Source organism: Rhinatrema bivittatum, chromosome 3, assembly GCF_901001135.1.
Source record: "Rhinatrema bivittatum chromosome 3, aRhiBiv1.1, whole genome shotgun sequence".
NCBI classification, from domain to species: Eukaryota; Metazoa; Chordata; class Amphibia; order Gymnophiona; family Rhinatrematidae; genus Rhinatrema; species Rhinatrema bivittatum.
Genome location: NC_042617.1, coordinates 255,134,196 through 255,157,194, shown reverse-complemented (window position 1 = coordinate 255,157,194; position 22,999 = coordinate 255,134,196). Strand labels below are relative to the sequence as shown.

Here is a 22,999-nt window from a genome sequence, read left to right as displayed (position 1 = left end):
TAGTTATCCATCTAAATGGTTTACACATCTAAATTTAGCCTTTATCTGACTAGAATTTAGCTGGATAAAAAAGGGGCGTTCCAGGGGTGGCCTTGAGGTGTTTTTGGGCTTTACTTATTTGGCTATCTCTGGTCGGTCCTTAGAGCTGTTCTAAAGTTAGCCAGATAGACATATACCCTGCTAGTTAGCTGGATATGTTTATCTGGCTAACTAGCCGAGCCACATAGCAACTGATCTCTGAGGGAGCAATAGGAATTGTAAGGCTAAATAAATTGAATGAATGTGCAGGCTAGATGGGCCATGGGTCTCTTTCTGCTGTCATGTTTCTATGACTGCATAGCACTTCTTGCTGGGATCAGAATGCATCTCTATCTAAAAGGTGTGGAGAGATGAGACACACATAGACTGGCACTACCATATATGCTGACAATGTGATGTTTGTCTCCTCCCCTCTCACGTTAGTTTCCCGCATCATTTATTTCTTTATTAAATTTTCTATACCTCCTAAATTAATCAACCATGAGGTGGTGCACAATTAAAATAATTATAAAAGGAAAAAAAGTCCCAACCATGCAGGGGCTTGAAGATTCGGGAGTATACTTTGCTTGTAAGACAACATTTGGAAAATCCTAAAAATTCTAGGCCAGTGGTTCTCAACCTTTCTAATGCCGTGACCCCGCAATACAGTTCCTCATGTTGCGGTGACCCCTCGCCCCGCCCTCGCCCTGTGAGGGTGGGGTGAGGGCGGGGCTTTGGTCATATGGGGGCGGGGTTATGGATGGGGTTGGATTTTAGTGCACAATTATCATTTAATTATGACATTTATAATGTGAATGTAACTCAACTCACCATAGGTTCTCACATGCATGGCACACTGACCCATGATCGTCACGGGGCTAGATGTAAAAGTACAGTTTGTATCCACAGGAACCCCCCTGACCCACAATAATGGATGTAAAGCAGAATTATGACATTCCCCATACAACTCACCCTACAAAAAAGATATTCTGGTTCTAGTGACATCTCAGTAACAGCAACTCAAACTCCTTCCATTTCCAGGCTCAATAGCCCTACTTATGAAAAGACAGCAGTTTACCACCAATGCATGTCCTCTGAGAAAACACAACAAATAAGACCGATACAAACGCTTACATGCTAGCAAAATATCTCATCTCGGTAACAGACACAGAACCGACCTAACATACTCCCAGGATCTGTAGTAATGCACATAAACTAATCCGCACACAGTTACACCTGTATTATGGAATACACTCAAACAGGAGCAACCCTATCTATGAAAAGGCAACACTACAAATATTAAATCAGGTCCTAAAAACCAATACACCTCTTATTAGGAAAACAGAACTAGCAAGCAGCTATAGATTCCCACACAGAAATAATTGTAAAACTATACTAATAAGCAGAATAAATGTTTCAAAACAGCTATGAACATCCAACAATTAAAAACTCATAAAAACTATTAAACATTCTCCAAACACCAATAAAATATTTCAAAAAAGCAGACATCACACAATTAAAATGGCAGTCAAGAAAATAAACTTAAAAAGCCACCTTTACTTACCCCCTCCAGCAGCTCTCCTACTCCCCTTCCCTGCAGGCCGTGGCACTCACCAGAAGCAGCAGTAGAAGCTAAGCTCTATACTTATGGTCCTTTTCCTTAGTGCCCATGTCTCTCACACACACACACCATACCAGTCATGCCCCCATGACCAGTTTCTGTCGTTCACACACCAATCATCTCCCAAACAGTCTTTGGCACACACACACCAGTCACCTTCCTGAACAGTTTCTCTCATGCCATACACACACACACACACACAGGCTTCCCACTCCCGTGTTCTACTTACATATACGGGCTTCTCACTCTCATAATCACTCTCACACACACACACACCAGTCACCTTCCTGAACAGTTTCTCTCATGCCATACACACACAGGCTTCCCACTCCCGTGTTCTACTTACATATATGGGCTTCTCACTCTCATAATCACTTTCTCTGTCTCTCTCTCTCTCTCTCACACACACACACTCACTCACTCACCAGTCTCTCACTCCCATGCTTGTTCTCTCCACATGCACAGGCTTTTCATTCCCATAATCACTTTCTCTCTGTTACACACACACCAGTCTCTCTCTCATTTCCATGCTCACTCTCCACGTGCACAGGCTTCTCATTCCCTGAATCACATTCTCTCATATTCACCCACACACACCAGTCTTTTTCTCTCACACGCACCATCACCTTACCAAGCAGTCTCTCTCTCTCATGCATGCACACTCACCCAGGTTTCTCACTCCCATGCTTTCTTTCACCCCCACAACACCAGGCTTCTTCCGCCCATGCTTTCTCACATACCCAGACTTCTCACTTCCATGCTTTTTCTCTCTCTCACACACACACATCAGTCACCTCCCTGACTAATGTCTCACACTCTCACATACACATCAGTCATCTCCCTGAGCAATCACTTTCATTGTCTCTCACATACACACACACACATCAGCTCTCTGACCAGTCAATCACACACAGGCTGGCTGGCTGCTTCTCTCTCTTTCTCTCACTCACTTCCTCTTCTCCCCCGAGCACAAATGGGAGCTGCAGCAGCCTCCGCTGGCCAAGAAAGAAGAATCCCATCGGCCGCGGGAGGCTCATGCTGCTGTCTCCTTTCTCCATTACCGGCTACTTCTATTGCTCGAGGACCGATGCTGCAGCCGCTGCTGCTACTTTTTCGCGCGGCTCTCTCTCCTTCCCGCGCACCGCGATTCACTTCCTGTTCCGGGTCACGGGAGGTGGGGGCAGGCGCAGGAAGAAGAAAAGGCCCAGCCACGGGTGCACAGCTTCTTCTAGCGCCGCTGCCGTTCCCGCTGGGTTTGAACGTGCTGACAGCCCGGCGGCAACAGCAGCGGGAGAGACCGGGAGCGCGCGACACACCTGCCGGTGCTTGGCGGCACCGCGGACCGGCAAAAAACTCCCACGGCCCAGTCCCGGTCCGCGGACCGGTGGTTGGGGACCCCTGCTTTAGGCGACCCCTGTGTTTTGGGCGTTCGACCCCCGCCGGGGTCGCAACCCACAGGTTGAGAACCGCTGGTCTAGGCGGTGCCGCTGGACTCTCTAAATACAAGTCTCCTTTTAAAGTTGTCAAACATTTAGCTCTGAATGTCAGAGCTCTAACAGAATTACCAGGCTAGCTAACCTCAAACACTATTATCAAACTACTCATGACTTAAATGGGATAATCCGGCCCATAGTTGGAGAAGGAGGCTGGTCATAATAATGTACTTCTGTGAATACTTTACTTGTTTATGAGGCTGCATGCCACAGTTATTAGAAAGCTTTTTCAAACAACTGAAGTGCTATGATATATGGCAGGGGAGGTGACTGCAAGTGGCATATAAATTGTTAACTATGCATAAGGCAGGGCTAACATTTTCCAGATTCTCATCTCTAGGATTGATGTGCTGGAATAAAATTGCCAATTTCAGGCTGTTGGAACGATATCAAAAGTGCTTGCGAGCAGGTCAAAGCTTTGCAAACAGTTTTTTTCAGGCACCCAAGTTTGTGCAGGGTTGCCACCGCTTCCATTTACTGAAATAATGTAGGGAAAATGATGAAAAACAAACTAAAGGGTCCCTTTTTCCATTGTTTTTGGTTATGTCCCATTATTCAAAAATTTGGGGTAGATGTTTTTGAGCACATTTCAATTTGGGTGGAGCGTCCAGTAACGGTGGATGTCAAACTATGTTTATTGGATGCTTTGGACGATTGCGAAATATCAGAGTCAAATTTGCTAGCATTTGTACGAAAAGCAAGTTGCATGATAAAAAAAAATGTATCTTGATACAATGGATATGAGGTGAGTCTCCTACCTTAGAAATGTGGCGTAACTGTATGCACAGTTTACTGCTTATGGAAAGATTAATTGTGCTTAAAAGTAATAGAAAACGACAAAAGAAGTTTCTAAAAATTTGGGATCCATACCTAAAATCACTCTCCTAGAATTTGTAGTATGATTGTAAGTGCATTTACGGCCGAATTTTAAAACGGCCTTGCGTGTAAAAATCGGCACTTACGCGTGTGGCCGGGCCCTGCGCGCGCCGTGCACATTTTCAAAAGTGCCTGGCCACGCACACAAGTGCAGGGCCCTGAAAAAGGGGCGGGCGGAGGCCGGCTGGGATAGCGGCCATTAGCCGCTGTCCTGGGGAAGCACGCACCGGCAGTCACCAATGAGCAAACTACTTTCACTCTGGGGGGGGGTAGTAAGTATTAAAACAAAAAAACCATAATAAGTAGTAAAATAAAATAACTATGCCGGTGTGCGCATGTTATAAAATCCGCACGCGCACCTTTTAAAATCTACCCCTAAGTATATAATGGCCATCTGGGGAGAGGAGGGAGGCTAGGGTGGGAAGCAGGGGGGGGTGAAAAGGGCTGAAGGTAACTTGAAATGTTCATTGGATGAAGTCTAGTTATGTTTAGTTGTTGTAGCTCTCGCTCTGTATTATAACAGAAATGTTTATAATTGGAGAGTTGTATTTGTTCATATGGTTTAAACTTTATAAAACCTTCTGCTCAATAAAACAGAATTTTCTTAAAAACAAATTAGATTTTGCTAATGGTATTTCCCTGTATATTGAAATTAAAAAGGTTCCACCCTTTAATAATCCCGAGAACTCCATGTCCATAACAGCTGCTGAGGGAAAGTATGTGTAAATTATGGGATTTCTCCCTCGGAGATAATTTTATAAGTATTCCCAGAAAGGTGGCCATGTTAGTCTGTAAAGAACAACAAGACAGACTGGTAGCATCTTGTAGGCCAATAGATTTACCGAGGCATGAGTTTTCGAGGACAACAGTACTTAAATGAATGATGGGCTCTTGTCCTAAAAAGCTTATGTATCACGCTGATAGTCCTTAAGATGCCACCAGCCTCTGTGTCATTTCAGAAGCTGCAATATTTTTATTCTCTGATAGGCTGCCTCCCAAAGAAGAAAAAAAAAAAAAAAGAATCCAGGGGCAGGATTCCAGTGTTGAAAAGATAATCCATTACCTTTTCCAAAGCAACTGTCTTTAATTTGGTTGTGGACTATACAAAATCATCCTGGGGATAAAATGGGCACTGGATGTATATGAGTGGCTGCAATCAGGAAGACTACATTTAAATTGCTATATAGAACTTATACCACCCCAGCTAAATTACATCTATTAAACCCACAATACATGGGTACTTGCTAAAAGGACTGCTGGCATACACGTACAGCGCAGATGCCCAAAGATTACTAATGCTACAATTTAAGATATAGATTATATTAAATGTTCAAATGCCCTTTATACCAGAGACATTGCTCTTAAAATTTATGGCCAGATGAACTTCAAAACAAATTCTCTGAAGGAATTGGCAATAAATTGTCTAGCATTGGCTTCAATGGGTTTGGTAAAATATTTGAAAAAGTCATTTATCTTCAGTGATTAAAAGGGCTCAAAGTAAGATCTGGGAGATTAGCAGCCGTAGAACTGCTGAGTGAAGTGTTTCATCAGTCTTATGATTAATATAGCAACGTCTGGGCAGCCTTTCTGGAATATATGGAATACAAAGATAACAAAGGGCATTCAGGACTTTATTCTTCTTTTTACTGACAGTTCATAAAGCAGAAAAGCGGAATCCGAGTAGTGCACACAGTAACAAGGCTTAACTGGTAAACAGATGCTTCCTACTGTCATGATGCCAATACAATTCAATGGCTCAGGGCGGTGTTTCCCAACCTTTGCAAGCTCAAGGCACACCTACATTGACAAAAACGTTGTGTAGTACAGCAGCCTGCACAGAGCAGGCAGTGTGGACATAGAGATGACTCATGGCAAAAAAAAAAAAAAAAAGCACTGAAAGCCCCACCAATGGACCAGTTTCTTTTATATACAAGAACAGGAGAAGGGAAAAACCAGTGTGGTGTGGGAAGCCAGATTAGTTAGATATCTTGGCTGCTGTACGTGACTGCCAGAGTTCCTCCATTGCTGCCATTCCCAACACTCACAGGCCGATACAGTAAAGTTCGCTGGCACAGGCCACTCTCCTGTGCGTGCGATTCACTAAAACAAATTATTCAAATTAGAGCCTGCTGTAAAAAGAGGCGCTAGGGACACTAGCGCGTCCCTAGCGCCTCTTTTGGGACAGGAGCGGCGGCTGTCAGCAAGTTTGACAGCCAACGCTCTATTTTGCCGGCGTTGGTTCTCAAACCCGCTGACAGCCACGGGTTCGGAAACCAGACGCTGGCAAAATTGAGCGTCCGGTTTTCAACCCGCGAGCCAATTTTAAATTTTTTTTAATTATTTTTAATTAATTTTTAACTTTTGAAACCTCCGACTTCATATCGCCATGATATGAAGTCGGAGGGTGTACAGAAAGGCAGTTTTTACTGCTTTTCTGTGCACTTTCCCAATGCTGGCAGACATTAACGCTTACCTTTGGGTAGGCGCTAATTTCTGAATGTAAAATGTATGGCTTGGCTGCACATTTTACTTAGTGAATCGTGCGGGAATAACTAATAGGGCCATCAACATGCATCTGCATGTTGCGGGCGCTATTTGTTTCAGAGGGGTTGGACATGCGTTTTCAACGCGCTATTACCCCTTACTGAATAAGGGGTAAAGCTAGCGTGTCGTAAACGCGCATGCAAACGCGGGTTAACAGTGCGCTCCGCCGGAGCACACTGTACTGTATTGGCCTGTCAGTGAGTCACATCCCGTGCTCTTTGCATACCTTCCCCATCTTACTCAGCCTGGGGATACAAAGACCCAAAGGAGGCAGCTCAAGAAGTGGAGGAAGAGGAGGTGCCGTGTGCAATATGTGGCTTGCTCACCATGGGGCATGACTATCCAAAGCCCTGCATGCTGCCCATTAATTCCTATGCTGTAGCTATTGAGCTGAGGCATGTGTGACTACACATGTTCTCAGAAAGGAGCTCCTGCAGGTTTAAGAGCCACCACTGGTTGGATCCTCTTGTTGCTGTGAGATGCTGAGGACAGAACCTAGATTCTGTTCTGATTTAAGCATCGGGCAGTGGTGACGTTTCTGTGGCACATCTGATCATATCTGATGGCACTCCAGCATAGTGTGGTATACTGGTTGGGAAACACCGGCATAGAGCTGGCTCATACACTGCATACTAGTGAAGGTGCTCATGCTTGTCCCTGGGGTCAGCAGGGTGATGAATGGTACCTGGGTCTCATCCACACCGTATGTTAAGAAGTACAACAACCAGTTTGGTCCTGACTTTTCTTCCCGTTGATGGGGGGTTTTTTTCTGTTTGTAATTATAAAATGTATGTAGACATGCTGGGCATTGTTTATTTATAGTTTGTTTATATTTCGGGTGCTGGCGATATCTTAAAGTTTCAAAAGAACAACTTAGGTCCAAAGTCAAGTTGAACGGTGATTTGAATGCTGATCTCGTGCAAAAGGAGTACTCACTGCGCACCATTCTCCTTCTTACAAGTACTTTAATTAATCAGTGCTACAATCCCAAGACTTCACTGCATTAAAATCTTTTACACACAATGGAAAACCCTAGGCTCCTATCCTGCACAACTACTGGAAAAGGGTAAATTTTGTCATGACACCAATCCAGAATGGATGCTCCCACTTTCCTGTGAAATTCTATCTCCAGCAACTGCACTTTTCTGATCTGATTTACAATTGTTAGATTGAAAGCTCTTAAGTAGTTTTGAAGTTCAGAATCACTCTTTTTTTTTTTTTTTCCAGTTTGGATACTAATCCCTTTTTCATTTTCTTGGAGACTGAGATCACATTCCTCAGTGTAAACACAAAACCTGCTGGACTAGAATCCTCTCCTTTAAAAAAAACAAAAGAAAGGTCACTACCGTGGAATTAAAAAGACCAATAATTTATTAAACAGAAATGGCATGGAGTTACGGAATTAAAAAACAGTAGCTCAATTTTAATTTTAAATTCAGGATATGGTTAAATGGAAATTATAATACTTTAATAGTAAGCTGTAAAAACAATGTAAAGATATTTTAAAATAATCTAAATGAATAAAAAAAGGCTGGCAATCGTCTAACATCTTTAATTCTAACTACATTTCTTGTAGAAAATTCTTGGCATAGTCTAAATGTTTTAAGTAACAACATTTTTGCAGCGTAAGACACAATGACAACAAAAACAAGGAAATATCTTACCAGACTCACCTGAAAAAATGCCCACTGCCTTTTCTGTTTGAGAGGAGTAGAAGAGATGGGCAAAGAAAAAGGGCCATGGCTGAACAGCCCAAACTGGAACTCTTTAAAACTTACTTTGCCATCTCCATCTTGATCGAGTTTCTTAAATAAATCTTCAAGCTCCTGAGGAAAGTTATTGGCACTCACCATTAAGAATATTCAACATCCGGACCATGTCATCATATATATTATCTAAAATGCCAATTTGACCGCTGGATTTATTAGGAATCTTGCATGCAAACCTTGAGAGTCGTACTAGCACATCAATAGTAAGTCAATCAATAGATGCAAAAGATCACATAGGACCTTCGGATATTTTGATACGTATGGGGGCCTCTAAATCAGCAAGTTTATTTCCTTTTCCCATTAGAAAGATAAAGTGATTGGCTAAAATAGGGATGCTAACTTCCAAAGCAGCTCATGGGCACACATTGACACATGTGCATCAGCGTGTGCTCAGGGATGCAGAAATTTTATATCGTGCATGCACATATGCGCACGTTATAAAATACATTGGATGCATGTACATATGCACCCAATTTTAAATGGGCATGTGACTAGGCAGCTAAATCCAAATTCTACCATGTAAGGGTATTTTATAACGGTCGCGTGGCCACACCATTGCCTGTTTCACCAGTTCACCCGGTTAAGAGCTAGAACCTCCAAACCCTCTTGGTTTAATGCCCTGTACAACCCCCAGTTACTCCAGACCCTTTACACCTGTTATAAATAGCTGGGATTTTTTTTTTTTTTTTTTTTAGCTACATCTCCTCCATAGCAGAAGTAAAGTTACATGGCACTGGACCTGGGTGTGTGCCGGGGCGCATAAGCATTTTTTTTGAAGGGGTTAATAAACATGTGGATAAAGGTGAACCGGTAGATGCAGTGTATTTGGATTTTCAGAAGGCGTTTGACCAAGTCCCTCTTGAGAGGCTTCTACGAAAACTAAAAAGGTCATGGGATAGGAGGCGATGTCCTTTCGTGGATTACAAACTGGTTAAAAGACAGGAAACAGAGAGTAGGATTAAATGGTTAATTTTCTCACTGGAAAAGGGTATACAGTGGAGTGCCTCAGGGATCTGTACTTGGACCGGTGCTTTTCAATATATATATAAATGATCTGGAAAGGAATACGACGAGTGAGGTTATCAAATTTGCGGATGATACAAAATTATTCAGAGTAGTTAAATCACAAGCAGACTGTGATACATTGCAGGAGGACCTTGCAAGACTGGAAGATTGGGCATCCAAATGGCAGATGAAATTTAATGTGGACAAGTGCAAGGTGTTGCATATAGGCAAAAATAACCTTTGCTGTAGTTACACGATGTTAGGTTCTATATTAGGAGCTACCATCCAGGAAAAAGATCTAGGCATCATAGTGGATAATACTTTAAAATCGTCGTCTCAGTGTGCTGCAGCAGTCAAACAAGCAAACAGAATGTTAGGAATTATTAGGAAGGGAATGGTTAATAAAACGGAAAATGTCATAATGCCTCTATATCGCTCCATTGTGAGACCGCACCTTGAATACTGTGTACAATTCTGGTCGCCGCATCTCAAAAAAAATATAGTTGCGATGGAGAAGGTACAGAGAAGGGCAACCAAAATGATAAAGGGGATGGAACAGCTCCCCTATGAGGAAAGGCTGAAGAGGTTGGGGCTGTTCAGCTTGGAGAAGAGACGGCTGGGGGGATATGATAGAGGTCTTTAAGATCATGAGAGGTCTTGAACAAGTAGATGTGACTCAGTTATTTACACTTTCGAATAATAGAAGGACTGGGGGACATTCCATGAAGTTAGCAAGTAGCACATTTAAGACTAATTGGAGAAAGTTCTTTTTCACTCAATGCACAATAAAGCTCTGGAATTTGTTGCCAGAGGATGTGGTTAGTGCAGTTAGTGTAGCTGGGTTCAAAAAAGGTTTGGATAAGTTCTTGGAGGAGAAGTCCATTAACGGCTATTAATCAAGTTTACTAGGGGGCGGATTTTAAAACAATCCGCGTGCTGGCGGATTTTAAAACAATACGTGGATTTTAAAACAATACACCAGATTTTATAAGATACGCGCGTATCTTATAAAATCCGGGGTCGGCGCGCGCATTGGGTGCACATTTGTGCAACCTGAGCGCGACGAGCCCAGTACGGCCTGCCTGTTCCCTCCGAGACCGCTCCAATTTAGGAGTGGCCTCGGAGGGAACTTTTCTTCGCCCTCCCCACACCTTCCCCTCCCTTCCCCTACCTAACCCACCCCCCCCCATGGCCCTATCTAAACCCCCCCCCTTACCTTTGTCGGCAAAGTTACGCCTGCTGAAAGTTACGCCCCCGAAACGCCACATCGTTTCGGGAACGCCCCGGACACGCCCCCTCCCTCCCCGTTTCGAAAGCCCCGGGACTTACGCACGTCCCGGGGCTTTACGCTCGCCGGCGGCCTTTGCAAATTAGGCACGCAGGGGTTTTAAAATCCGCCCCTTAGGGAATAGCCACTGCTATTAATTGCATCAGTAGCATGGGATCTTTTTAGTGTTTGGGTAATTGCCAGGTTCTTGTGGCCTGGTTTGGCCTCTGTTGGAAACTGGATGCTGGGCTTGATGGACCCTTGGTCTGACCCAGCATGGCAATTTCTTATGTATGTGCACATCTCTAGGTCCATGCCCCACCCAGACCATGCCCCATTTTGAAATATAGAGTGAGATATGCACACAGCAGGAGATAAGCTGTATCAGGTTGTTATAATTGTAAACCGGAGTGAAGGCTACTCTGCTCTACCTCGGTATATAAAAAATGCTAAATAAAATAAATAAATAAATAAGCGTGCATCTGGGCGACTTTTAAAATTTGATTCCACGGCACAACAGAATGGAGAACTACACAAGGTCCCAAATGCAAAAAACAACATCAATGAGCAGGTTAAAAATGCTCAGCTCGTTATACAAATTCATCCATCTGCACGAGGCAGCTTGATCAAACAATCACTGCTGGCAAAAAAGCACCTACTACTCATAAACAAACTTCAAAAATGATGTGAAAAGCCAAGTGAGAATTCTTTAACCTTTTTTATAAACATCAAAATGATCAAAATGAATGCTGCAAGTGACTTCAAATAATTATATGTTGAATATTAAATTAAATTCTCCCAAGTGTCTTTAAATATGTGCCTTTTTAATCATGAGTGGTCTCAGATGAAAGTTCTGACCTAGATTAAAAAGACTGTCATATTTGACATTTCATCTAATGAGCCATCTGATGAGAATGTGAACAGGGGAATTATTTTTTAAGGCAGGCTTCCCAAAGAACTGTCCATCAAACGATTATGAGATCTCGTCAGGTGCAAGATCAATCGCAGATGCAGAAACGAGACGCCCGATCAGGACGCTATCAATGGGGCAGAAGAATAATCCTGTGACAACAAAAGTAGGAATTAAAATGGGCTTCATTTTTCATTTGTCATTTCAGGTATTGTCTCAGGATGAAATAAATGTATTATAGAAAGAACTTTTGTTTGCACCCACAAGTCACTATGATTCATTCAAGATTAGTGCAGACATACATAAGTTTTTCAGGCAGTTAAAGCTTAAGCTGGTTCTATTTTTTGCTCATCAGCCTTCTATGCAAGGTACTAATGCAGAGGTAGATTTTAAAAGCCATTCGTGCGCAAAAATGGCCACCTACGCGTGTAAATGGGCCGCACGGGAGCTACATGAATTTTAAATAGCTGGGAAGGTGTACATCAATACATCAATATACGAGCACCCAGAAAATGGAGGCAGAAAAAGGGCAGGGCATGGGCATTCCAGAGATAGGGCCAACACTCACACGCATGACCCCTAATTTTCCTCAGCAGGTGCGCATATGTTAGGCGCACCACTTTGCTACAGCTCTTCAGTAGGCATAAGAGAGGAGAGAGCGAGCCTCTTTATAAGGCTCAGCCTAATGCTCTATATATAGACCATTGTAAGGGGGCTAGCTGCATTGTACAAACCAACTCCTTTTCATCACTTATAAGGTCTAAAATTCGTTAATGATGTCAATTTTACAATGGATACCTCTGAATGTGTCTGTAACACCACCCCCCCAAACCCCAACCCACCTCCCAAAAACTCACCCCGAATCAAAGTGCCCCCTTACAACGTTCCATATATAGAGGATCAGACTAAGCCTTATAAAAAGTCTCTCTCTCCTTCCCCTGCCCCCGGTGCGCTTAAGATATGTGCGCAGTTGTGTGTGGAGTATTTTATAACCTATGCGTATATCTTTGTGCACGGCAAGATATGCACGTTTATGGGCGCACGCGCAGACCTTTCAAAATCTTCCCAATGGTGAGTAAATTATCGAGATGGATATTTCCCAATGCAGGGCTCGAAAAGTTGGTTCTTAAGGACCTGGCCATACTGGAATCCTGTTAACATTGTCATTTCAGCAATCTCTCTAAAAGGGAGAGAATGGCCTGTACACAATTACAAGATTTGTCCATAATCATCTGCCCAGCAGATAAGGGTGGGAGAATAGTTGTGTAGGACAAGGGTAAATATATTTCAGAGACACTTCGACAATTATGTGTTAGTAATTTTTCTAAGGTATTGGAGGAGGACCCTACAATTATTATACAAGACATAATCTGCAAGATGGTGGATAAGGGATTGGTGCAGTGTTTCATTCAGATTAAAGAGTATGAATATCTCATGGAGAAACGTTGATTACATCTCTTTTTTTTTTTTATATTGTACCAAAATTACATAAGTTACTTAAAGATCCACCTGGCAGACCAATAGTGCCAAGCACTGGAACAGTCTTGGGGCTTCTTTCTAAATAGATAGACAAGTTTTTACAATTGTTGGTACCAAGAAGTCCCTTCTACATAATAGGATTCAGCACATTTCATTACTCTTTTAGATCAAAATGGTGGAGTCTGACCCATCTGGGTTTTAGTGGCACCAGACATAGCGGTCCTCTACACCAATAATCCACAAAAAGAAGCTATCCAGATAATTGTGTGACGGGGCACCAATCTCGTCACCAGTAAGACCTGGGAGAACCCTAAGTTTAGCTATAGAGAAAAGGTTAGAGTACTGGGAGGTAATATTCAAATACAGCTCCTCCTCTTGTAGAATCTGGAATGGCCATCACCCAAAGAGTCTATTTAGGAGCTCTCCAAACTGTGCTCAGGAGACAGTTCCTTTAGGTTTTCAGAGAGCGTAGAAGTGCTGAGAAGTTTAACTTTCTTTGTTTTGCCGGTCCCAGTCAGGTAAAGCAGGTTAACCCAGTCTGTGGATCCTGAGCAGGGTCGGGAGGGTATTCTCCTTCCAGCACACAACCTATCTGGTGGAGTTTTCCCTCTGGGGCTACTTTAAGGGATTTTTGAGATTTTTATTAGGAGCCTCACTGGACACCTGGACCTGTCTTGCACACAGGGATTGTGGAACCCCATGTATAGGCATCTCAGGGATAGGGAAGATACACCCCTGAAGTGGTAGTGACCTGCTATGCGGAAGGGACTCCCCTATTTTGATTCTGTTCCTTTTAGGGGAAAGAGGTTTTGTTAGAAGATCCAGGAGGAAGTTTGGCTTCCCCTTCTTTCCTATTTGAAGCAAGAGAACATCTGGTTTCCAAAAGGATCCTCATCAACGATCCTGCGTGAGAGTACTAAAGAGACTGTGTAAAAATTCAAGAAGATCCAAAGGTCTTCTAACTGTGAGTAAAGAAACATTTCACCAACTGGAAAGTCCCATCTGGTGCTTCACACCCTGCGGAGAGAAAGAGGATTCAACTCTCTGTGCCATAGACTGTTTTTGCAAGTTATTGGTTTAGAAAGGTGTTTTGCCCAGCTTAAAAGTCCCTGCCCATCTGGTTGCTCCACTTAATGCAAGAGAAATTAACATTTTTTCCTGGTTCCTTATACAAGTGAGTCCTGCACAGCTAGAGGGAAGAGATTGTACAGAAATTGAGAAGATTATTCTGTCGTGTTGCAGTTTGAGTTTTGTGCCTGATTCCATTCTGACTTTTCCACAAAGAGAAGTCCTCAGACATATCAACTAAGGATGAAAGAACAAGATCGGGAGACCACAATCAAATCTCCACCCATGGGACCGTGACTATTAAAACATTAATAAAATGTGGCATAATCCTAAAACAAATCAAGACAACAAATAGTAAAAACAAAGAAAAAAAATCCTCTTAACTCAGCTCACAATAAAATAGTGACTTAAGACAACTTAAACAGCTCTTTAATCAAAGGCTAATGTAAATAAATGAGCCTTTAGCTTTTTCCTGGACTGTAACAATTCAGACTCTGCTTTTAGCACATCAGGCAGCTCATTCCATAGTACTGGGCCTGCAACCTAAAACATGCGCTTTCTAAATTAGACTAATCGCACCTGTCACGAGGTCCCTGTACAAAACTTTAATATCATGAGCTATCCACGCCCTGCTCCCTGCAGTCGTTCCCACCTGGAGGGCTGTGGTTGGATGCCTCAATCCTATTTAGCCCAGCCATTTTATAACTCTTTGGCCTCAGTTTGAGGAAGCTTTGGAATAGTAAGGATGTTTAAGCTTGACACGCTGGTGAGGCCTGCCAGCTTCACCCAGAAGGAGTTTCAGCTAGAAGTGATTCCTCACCGTGCACTGCCTGCCAGAAGGTCCTTCTTTCACTAATTTACAGAAGAGACAGATTTTTACGCCAGATACTCTCTTGGGGCCAGAGAGCTCTGATCCAGGGTACTGATGACCTGTAAGTCCACTGTAAAACCTAGGTGGACAAGCATCAGTGACAGATCCTGCTGAGAGAGACAGTGATGGCTGAAGGTATATCCAGTTTTCCATTAGAAGAATTGTTTTGAATTTAAACAGTGTAGGGAGGTTTTTGGATTTCACCTCCCCCTCCCTAGGGATTGCAGTCACCCTGATATTGTCGAGGATTAGGAGGTTATCCTCTCTCTCTCACAAATACTCACATGTCCATTCTCTCTCACACATACACTGTCACATACATACACATTCATGCTCTTATACCCACCATAACTTCTCACTCTCACTGACACTGACACACTCTCAGGCTCTAAGACACTCCCCCTCCACACACACACACACCCCACACACAAACTCTTACTCCCTTGGATTTTCTCATAGACACTCATGCTCTCTCACACACACACACACACACACACACACACACTGACCCCCAGGCAGGCTCCCATTCATTTTCACACCACTCCCTCCCCATCCCCCAGGCATGCACACATTCATTCTCACACACACAGACCCCGAAGCAGGCACCTATGCATTCACACACATATATCCCCAGGCAAAGTCCCATTCATACACATGCACACACTAAAGGCAGACCCCCCCTCTCTTTCTTTTGCCAACAACCTCGGAACCTCTCTCATTCCTCTGCTGCCACTGTCACTGCTGCCACATGGCTATTGGGGAGGCGCCGATTGCTGCTACTGACACTGAAGCCCATTCTGCTGCCTCCTCTGTGCAGGCCCCGTGGGCTTCCACTTTCTCCATGCTGATCTCGTACATTGTGAGATCCGCATAGAGAAAGTGCTATTCTTGCATATTCCCAAAGATTACATGTGCCAATCACTAAAAAGTAATTTATTTTTTTTTACACCTTTGCTGGCTGATCTTAGTTTTCTAATCGGTTGGTCACAGGCTTTTTTTTTCCACCTTCCCTTTCCTATTTTCCTTTTATATTGTCTTTTTTTCTATTTTTTTTCTCTCCTTCTTCTTCCCTCACACACACACACTCAGGTTCTCATTCTCACATGCTTTCTCTCTCTCACTCTCACACACACACACACAGCCTCTCATTGTCACATGCTGTGTCTCATACAATCATTCATACACACAGGCTCTCACTCTCACATGCTCTCTCTCATACAATCATTCATACACACAGGCTCTCACATGCTCTCTCTCATATAATCATTCATACACACAGGCTCTCACTCTCACATGCTCTCTCTCATATAATCATTCATACACACAGGCTCTCACTCTCACATGCTCTCTCTCATATAATCATTCATACCCACAGTCTCTCACTCTCACATGCTCTCTCTCATATAATCATTCATACCCACAGTCTCTCACTGGCACATGCTGTCTGACTCTCACACACACAGGCTCTCTCTCACTCCCACATGCTGTCTTACACAAGCACAGGCTCTCACTGTCACATGCTCTCTCTCATGCAATCATTCATATACACACACAGGCTCTCACTCTCACATGCTGTCTCTCTCACACACACAGAGGCTCTCACATGCTGTCTCTGCAAACATTCAGATCCTCACTCCCACACACAATCTCTCAACTCATCTCATGCACGCACACACACACACTCTACAGACCCTCACAGCCTCTCTCTCACCTCTGTGCCTCCTCTTCGCGGGTCGCCACAGGATGGGCTCTGCAGCGGCCTTGATCTTCTCGGGCCGCGGCGACCCTGCTACCGGGCTTCTTCCTCTTCTCAGGCCACGGCGGCCCTGCTACCGGGCCTCTTCCTCTTCTCAGGCCGCTGCGACTTGGGATTCGCGGCGGCCCATAAGTGCTGCTCCTCTTCTGCACGCGCTGATGCTCCTCCTCCTTCCTGTCCACGCGGCTCCGACAACATTTACTTCTGGGGCCGCACAGGCAGGAAGGAGGAGGAGCATCAGCGCGTTTAAACGCAATCTTTTTCTTTGAGCCGTGGTGACGTGAGCCTCACCACGGCCCTGCCGATCTGCCTGTTATATATGTGTCGCTGCTCAGCAGCCGCATGAGCCTCCTTGCGCCCGGGGGCATTGGCTCCCTTCGGGATACCACTGCTCACGGCGCCCCTAATACTTTGGTTGGAATCTTTATAATACAAAAGAAAATCATGTGACAGGAGTGGCCGGCCCACCGGGGGAAGCCCGATCCCCCGATAGGTCAATCCGCCCCTGGCTGCATGTCCAGAAAGGTGATGGATTAAGGCAGGACTATTTTGCTGTGAAGTGGGGAACCCTCAAATAGGCTTCCCGGGAAGCCACTAGGTAAGCTTTGACCAGTAAAATCACCATGAGAGCTCCACCCAGATGTCTGAAGTGAAAGGACACCTACCTATAGAGAAATCATTCATGTATCACAGGCAGATGTAATTTCACTATTTATGACTAAATGGCTTTCATTTAATTATCAAATCAGTAAATCTTAAACACCCAAACCTGGCCTGTTGATTTGTTCAAGGGCGGACTGGCCCACTGGGGGATTGGGCATCACTCCAATCACATTTTTTTTTTCAGCTTCCTGACCTGAAGACAAGCCTGTGGGGCCACAGCAGAGCCCATCCTGCTGCAACCTGAAGAGAGGCTTTGAAATATTTATTCTTTTAATGAGTATGGTTTTACAATTATGATTGAAGGTTTGTATATTTGATTTTATCGTCTGATATTTAATGAGGAATGTTGATGTTTCTATTTTTCCATCGTTGCACTGCATACAGAATGTGTCTTGTTATGGTTTCCAATTCAGTTTTTGTTTGCATGTTTCAAACTTTGTCTCTTTATTCTGTATTTGGTGAGGGATTACATGTTCTGCATGTGTGACTGAGGTGAGGTATTCTGCTAGTGTGTATTTTCTGTGTAGGGATCTAACAGCTTGACTTGTTCTGTTAATTTCCGACCCATCGCCAACTTACCTTTCATAGCCAAGCTAATGGAAAAACTAGTAAACACTCGACTCACAGACTACCTCGACACCCACGACATTCTTTATCCTTCCCAATTCGGATTCAGAAAACGACGAAACACGGAATCCCTCCTACTCTCGTTAACCGACAACATCCTGATGGGACTTGACAAAGGAAAATCATACCTGCTAGCTCTGCTCGACATCTCCGCGGCCTTCGACACAGTTAACCACACTATCCTCATCAAACGCCTGATGGAAATAGGCATCTCAGGCTCTGCACTCCTCTGGCTAAAATCCTTCCTAAGCAACAGGCACTACAAAGTAAAAATATCGAATAAAGAATCCCCCCCCATACCATCTAAACAAGGAGTACCCCAAGGTTCCTCACTTTCCCCAACCATCTATCTACTCCCCCTTTGCCATTAACTCAATAACCTCAACCTTACCCACTTTATGTATGCCGACGATGTGCAGATCCTAATCCCCATCAAGGACTCCATCTCCAACAACCTAAATTTTTGGAACAGCTGCCTTCACGCTATCAATCTCCTTCTCACCAGTCTCGATCTGGTTCTCAATACGTCCAAAACCGAACTCCTGGTCTTATCCCCTAACGATTATAACCCCGTCGCCAGCACAGCTACTATACCACTAACAAACCAGGTGAGAGACCTAGAGACCACTCTGGACTCTAGATTGAACTTCAAAAAATTCATCAACGCCACCACTAAAGAAGGCTTCTTCAAGCTACAGGTTCTAAAACAGATCAGACCTGTCCTACACTTTCATGATTACCTCGCAGTCCTTCAAGCCATATTGTTCTCAAAGATCGATTACTGTAACGCGCTACTACTCGGTCTTCCTGCCTCCCACACTAAACCACTTCAGATGCTGCAAAACGCGGCAGCCAGGATCCTCACAAATACCCGTCGCAGAGACCACATCACTCCAATTTTAAAATCTCTACAGTGGCTACCCATCCACTGTAGAATTCTCTTCAAGACACTGATCATCATTCACAAAAACATTTATCAGCAATCATCTTTACAACTTACCATTCCTTTCGTTCTCCACTCTTCATCAAGGCCAATCAGATCCGCTTACAGAGACTCCCTCCAGATGCCCCCGAGCAAATCCTCTATACACAACTCAATTAAAAAACGAGCACTCTCCACAGCTGGACCGCATCACTGGAACTCACTCCCCCTTGATCTACGCCAGGAAAAATGCCAGCTCTCCTTCAGAAAAAAACTGAAAACATGGCTATTCACTCAAGCATATCGCTGAAGATAGCCTCTTCTTCCTGCCCCGCCCATCTCCCCCCCCCCCTAGTACCTCCCTCCCTGTCCCCCCCTCCCCCCCCCAACTTGACTTCCCAGTTTACCCCTGTCCCCCCCTCTATGGAACTGCCTTGCCAGAATCTGCTCATTCAACTATCCTCTTTGCCAGTAACTGATCATTTTGATATCTGAACCATGAAATGAATGTACATACGCTGTTATCTAATCAACGGCTCTCTGCTCTCTGTCACTGTTTTTACCTATCCCTCTTTTCCAATGACCAAGTTCTTCATTCCCTGTTTTATTGTAACTTTTTTTTTTTCGCCTGCTGTGTTAATTGGTTCTCCCCTAGTTCATTGTAAACCGGTACGATAAGACCTGTCTTGAGCATCGGTATATTAAAAGAAATTAAATAAATAAATAAATCCTAATATCGGGTATACTGGTGTTTTAGGGCCTAGTGTAATACTTGCAATGTTGCCTTTTCATAGGTAGGGTTGTTACTGTTTGAATGCTGGCAGTTAGTGCTGTTTTGTATGGAAGGTTTACTATATTGTAATTCAGTTTACTCAAAGTTTCTCAAGGTCAACATGCTTTACAATAATAATAATAATAATACCATATGGTTGCAGGTGTCTTTTTTGCAAAGTTGTGATATTTTTACCTTAGAACACTGAATGTTCTTTTTCATGTACAATGTTACTATAAATGCATAATTTTTAATTGTTTGTGGGAAGGAGGAGCCAGGAGTGTGTGCAAGGCTATAAGGTTTGCCTATGACACCTAATACCCTTGCATCAGGGCTGCTCTACAAGAGAAAGCAGAATTCCATGTGAAGCTGTAGTACTTTGGGTTAGTGGCTCTCCCCAGTCTCGGACAGGGCTTAATTTTCTCTTTTTATAAACCCAGGGAACAATATGGGTCACTTCTGTCGTTCCCCCCCTCCCCCCCAGAGTAGGTAGGCAAAGCAGAGCCTGAGGAACCATAAAAGTAGCAAACTGTATAGTATGTAGTTAATGGGAATGTACTACAGTGGTGGGAGGGTTGCAGAGAAGTGGAGGCAAGCTACAGGCAAGCCAGGAGGAGGTGCCTATGCAGGGTTGGGGAGTCTTCTGCCTGTACTGAGCTCTAAGAGAAGCAGCTGTCTGTGGAACCAGCGAGTCTCCTAGGGAACTGGATTGGGAAAGGAAGGGGGGCTCCTGAAAATAGGTAAGGGCTGGCAGCAAGCAAGAACGTTACATCATGATGCAGCAGTGCTGGAATGGGGGCACTGACTATGTGAGCACATAAGCAGCAGTACAATAGTAGCTTGCCAGCTCTGCACACTGCACTACAGGTACTGGCATGGGGGGCGGGTGGGGGGAACGTGGCTATGCGCTGTAGACAGGAGAGTTGATTTTGGAGACATTATACCATGAATGAGGTGAGGAGGGGACTATGTAAGCAGTTTGGAATATATATGACATATGGGCATAACGTTTGCTGGGTGTTTTGTTCTAAACTATGTTTGGGCTGTTTTCTTGACACATTCCAATGACTCCTAAAACACCATTCCTCTTGTATATAACATTTATTTTGTATACTATATTTAAATTGTATATTGTTTAACCATCTCTTTTCTCTCCTCTCTTCTTCCTTCTCCTAGTTCGGCTACCCTTGTTAAATGTAACTGTACCTTCGGACACCACAGTTCTAGTTTTTATATATAATGCACTCCTGTTCGATGTAAACCAGCAAGATATGTTTTTCATGATTGCCGGTATATAAAAACTCTAAATAAAATAAATAAATAAAATAAAATCTGTTCTAGCTAAACAGCTTACCTAGTTATAAATTAATTTAACTACAGTTTAATGTGTATGTATTAGTACATGCAACCACTTATAATCCTCTAGATGCATACATGCAGGCTCTGTGAAATGAGGGCTTCCATTGGGGTGGAGAGGAAATATTATTTTGAAGAATCTCTAATGGGGGAACAAAATACTTTAAAGCATGTGTCCTACAAATGAAAATGATACATACTTCTTTGTTGTTCCCAAGATCCTTTTTATTTACGCAGAGGTACATCGGTTATTTAAATGAACAAGCTTATTCGCAAGTTAGGTGGCATTTATAAGCACACTTCATTCTTTTCCTTCTGCATCTCTATATTAGAGGGGCCAACACTTATTAAAGTTTCAGTCCCTTGTTTCACCTCTGGCTCCAAAGCAACAGGAATACACCTCACTGCTGGAGGGAACACCGTCCATTTACTTCCAGCCCAAGTATTTAGATCTAATACATTGTCAATACCTGACCGCCACCCAAATACTTGAGCTTTCTCGTTCTCATCCCATAGCAGCAAGTAAACCAGTTACTCAAAGAAGCTGGTTTCCCACTGGAAGTTACTCACAGATCCCATGGCTTAGTGATCTAGAATTTTTGTGAGATTTATCCACACCCAGACTCCTCTTGTATATATCTAATAGGGCAGGGCTCCTTTACTCCTCTCTCCTAACCAGGGGAAAAGCTCTCAGGATCCTCTCTCATTTAGCCTGGAGAAAAAAAATACTCTAGTTCCTGTTCACATCATTCTGGATGGGCTCAGGAGCATTAGACTACACTCCCTGTTTATTTTATTTTGCTTTTTGGCACTTCCATGCAGATTACATTTAAGTACTGTAAGTATTTCCCTATCTATAGAGGGCTTTTAGGGGAATGCCTGTGTCTTATGGGTTACATGTACCTCGCTGAATCCTGGCGACCAGAAGAGATGGAAACTTCATGAGGATTACAATTATTTCCTTTACAGTCAGTATCCCAGGCATTAACATTGCACCCTGTAGGTTTCCCGAAACTCTGCTCTTGTCTATTTGGGACTGTGTCTCACCTTTTACTTACCATCACATTTGCATTTACCCAGCAAGACTGAATTATCATAATTTTAAGGTACTTCATGGGGTGCAGGTAGCTGCATTATTCAAGCTCCCTTGCGGTGCATTTTATCTTGAAATATTTAATGCAAGGCCAAAGGTTGTAAATAAGTAATTAGCCATACTTGTCATCATGCTATGTCAGTTAAGTTCACTTTACCTCGTTGTTGAGATCCTGGAGTCCGATGTTCTTACAGACTGTAGCAAGATCCTGCTTATTGAGGTAGTCATTGTTCCCTACACCTAATTCATCCCAGAAGTCCCTCAGTTGGTTATCAGTCACATCAGACTGAGGGCTAGAAGTCCTTCTTGGACTATCAAATATCTCGCCATTCCATATTCGCATTTGGCCTAAAAGTATGAAAGAATACACATCACCAGCAACAAATTAAAAACACACCATTTACAAATAAATGTTTATCTGGCTGTTTCAAAGAGTAGCACCAGTATGAACACACTACATTTGTAAATGTGAAGACTATTAAATTTACAGCTTTACAGCAATTCCAGTTAGAATGGTGTAGGTCACCTTTTAACAATCTATATCCTTTTCATAAGACTACCGTGCGTAGCACCTCAGTACAATGCACACTGTTAGGAAATTTTGAGGGTTAGGATATCTTTAATTGGATCAACAAAACACACTTGATTCCACATTTTTATTTAGTTTACAATTTTATACATGCAAAACAAAATCCTAAAAGGAAATGTCATTGAATACAAATTAAGCCATTAGAGAGAATAAGACAACAATAGAGGGACAAAAAAAAGAAGAAAAAGAGAAAATATTTAAATCGAAATTACCATATGGTGAATTCCAAAGAGTCTTTTATACATCCGGACCTACACTGGAGCTAGTTCTACCTTGAAGAAAACTATTAAGCTAATATGG

General features: G+C 43.3%; 1 protein-coding gene across 1 annotated transcript in view; it reads right to left on the bottom strand.

Moving 5' to 3' along the window:
• The window catches only part of NINL (ninein like), a 331,277-nt gene that overhangs the window by 172,208 nt on the left and 136,070 nt on the right, over nucleotides 1-22,999 (bottom strand). Inside the window, 2 exon segments of the mRNA XM_029594490.1 lie at nucleotides 8,226-8,378; nucleotides 22,268-22,458. Of these exon segments, the coding sequence (XP_029450350.1) occupies nucleotides 8,226-8,378; nucleotides 22,268-22,458 (344 nt within the window).